This window comes from Triticum dicoccoides, chromosome 3A (assembly GCF_002162155.2).
Source record: "Triticum dicoccoides isolate Atlit2015 ecotype Zavitan chromosome 3A, WEW_v2.0, whole genome shotgun sequence".
In the NCBI taxonomy this organism is placed as follows: domain Eukaryota; kingdom Viridiplantae; phylum Streptophyta; class Magnoliopsida; order Poales; family Poaceae; genus Triticum; species Triticum dicoccoides.
This window is the reverse complement of record NC_041384.1, coordinates 745,604,081-745,606,621: the sequence shown is the minus strand read 5'-3', so window position 1 is coordinate 745,606,621 and position 2,541 is coordinate 745,604,081. Positions and strand designations below refer to the sequence as shown.

Sequence of the window (2,541 nt, the reverse complement as noted above, 5' to 3'; positions counted from 1 at the left end):
CCTCCACCACCGGACGTACCTGGAGCGCGATTGACTTCTTGGACGGACGCGCCCTCCTCGACGGCGCCCCAGTCCCAGGCAAAGGCGGCAGCTCTCATCTGCGCTATTTTTCGGTAAGGGACCTCGCTGTGTGCGACCCCGTGCACGGCCGCTACATCCTGCTGCCCGCCGTCCCCGGCGACCTGAAAGCGCTGGTCAGTGAACCGGACCTCCTCCATCTGGAGACTTTCCTTGCTCCCGGCGATGATGAAGAGGACCCGTTATCATTCAGGGTCATGTGCTTGCTGCAGTGCAGAATGAATCTGCTGCTGCTCGTCTTCTCCTCTTTGGATTGGCAGTGGCATTCTCTTGCATTTGACCAATGGAGTGCTCAAGCTACGTTTGCTCCACTTGAAGGCACCAAGGATGGGCTCTCAGATCGTCAGTTCGTCCACGGATGCTTCTGTTGGCGTTTTCCCCTCCTGAACAAGTTGGTTCTGCTTGATACACGTGCCATGGAGTTCTCTGCTGTCAACCTACCACCTGAACAAGGATGGAGCAGCAATTTCGTCATTGTTGAGGCAGCAGAAGGAATGCTCGGAATGCTCGCTGAAGTCTATGACAGGGGTAACATGTATGAACCATGTTGGCTGAGGTATTCCATTCTGAGAAATAACCAATGGCACTTGGAGAAGGTCATCCCGTTGCCGGAAATGCATCATGTTGTTCTGCTTGGTGTAGGCGGGGGATACCTGCTCATAGGAGCGATGTACATCACATCTTCAGGAGAGGAGGTGATGTTTGGGTTATTTTCGGTGGACGTCAAGACGTTGCAGGTCGAGTTGTTCGCTGAGCTTAGCAAAATCATCTTATCTGGTCGACTATATGCTGGTTTCCCACCATCATTATGTGCACCAACTATATGAAGTGGTGAGCATGTTATCTGCTTAATTTTATTTAACATGGTCCCAGTGTTACACAGCAAAGATATATGATTCAGGTATTTATTTCATGATGATTTGCTTTTCCACTCTGCCTAGTTTGATACTAGTTCATTACTGTTAAATATTGTTAGTAATCCAGAGTTGCTATTGGGCTTGAAATTTCTACTACATGAGTTGGTCGAGCTGTTCAAGTCATTTCCAAGTTCCAGTTTCTATTTTGGTATATAACCTGTGTATGAGTCGAAATCATCTAATTACAACAGCCCCATGTTTCTGCTCTGAACAGCAGTTCTAGCAGTTTGTTTTTATGTGATTACAATCCACTACAGATTACTCCATATATCAGTAGTATACAGCAGCCCGAAGGGGAAAAGTTGTTTTTCGGTTGTCTGTAGATTTTCTGCTGTTGAACTGCTAAACAGGAAGGAGGAGGTCACATATAGTACAATCATAGGCATAAGGATATTATTGTATTATTACATCTGATCTACATAAGTAACTTTATTCTTATAGACAAAAGAAAAACAAGACATACAACAACAAAAGAGTTATATACATGGATGCACCACTGAACATTTGCTTTTGTTTCCCTGGTCAGATGTATTTAATAAGTCCTTGTGTTGCTATATCATATCCTTTCTTCATCTACACACTTGCTGGCCTCATTAATGTCTCCTCTGAAATCTGCATCTTCCTGTTGAAGCTCCGCAGCTGTTGCACCTGCCATGGGCCTTGTTTCGTTATTTGATAAATCGGTTTCTCAAACGCAAACCTCAGTGTAGTGCATTCTTATCGTATAAACTCTAGGCTGCTTAATCATATGCACACATAGAAATTTCGGCTTGTGGCTTACTGCCATATGTTCATCAGCATGTTTGCAAAATACACGGTTGAAGTCCTTTTCCCTGAGAATGTGATAGACACCTCGTTGCAAATATCCAGTGCCAACTGCTTGCATCAGACACAGCGATCTATATATTATTATATTTGATGCTTGTTATTGGTGCCTTTGTTCATATGGTAAGTTGATGTTGTTTCATCTATCCGCAGATGCTGATGCCGTGTGGAAGAAGAGCTGATTCCTCTGAGAGCGCGTCCTGGCGTTGGAAGAGAAAGTGGGATGTGTGGATTAGATGCATTCGCTTGGTGAACGGTTGTCAGAGAGTGAAGCGCGGTTTGGATGTATTTGTTTGCTTGTTCAGTGCGGACGCCCTATCGAGCGCTATGATGTGTGCCCGGTTACAATGTTTGAAGCCTGTTACGATCTCTGAACTTTTGTTTCGAAACAATGGATCTCTGAACTTCTTTCTGTTACTGCAGTGTGGATCGACTTCCTTTAGAATGGGGTACGACGTGTGCCCTGCTTGCTTGGTTACAGTGAAAGCGAGGTCTAAAAAATGGAAACAATGCAGTACTGTAAGTATAACTGGATGAAATGATTCGTCCTCTTGGTTGAAATGGCGCTGGTTTCCTGTGCTCGGTCTGGAGAGGGGCTGGTCAGTATCCACACCGGCGTAATCGGTGCCGTCGGTGACCAGCACCTCATCGGCGTCGCCCTCGATCTTCGAAAAGACGACTACAACAGAGGAGCTCCTTGGTCCATCACAGTGACCTGTGG

At 45.8% G+C, this 2,541-nt stretch overlaps 1 protein-coding gene across 1 annotated transcript; it reads left to right on the top strand.

Annotated features, from left to right (window-relative positions):
• Window positions 1–2: 2 nt before the first annotated feature.
• LOC119273234 lies at window positions 3–2,237 on the top strand (the record flags this gene model as incomplete). The annotated part of the gene is made up of 2 exons (XM_037554473.1): window positions 3–909; window positions 1,974–2,237. A coding segment is annotated over one exon (903 nt), but the record flags the coding sequence as incomplete, so codon positions are not given.
• Between the last annotated feature and the right edge of the window lie 304 nt (window positions 2,238–2,541).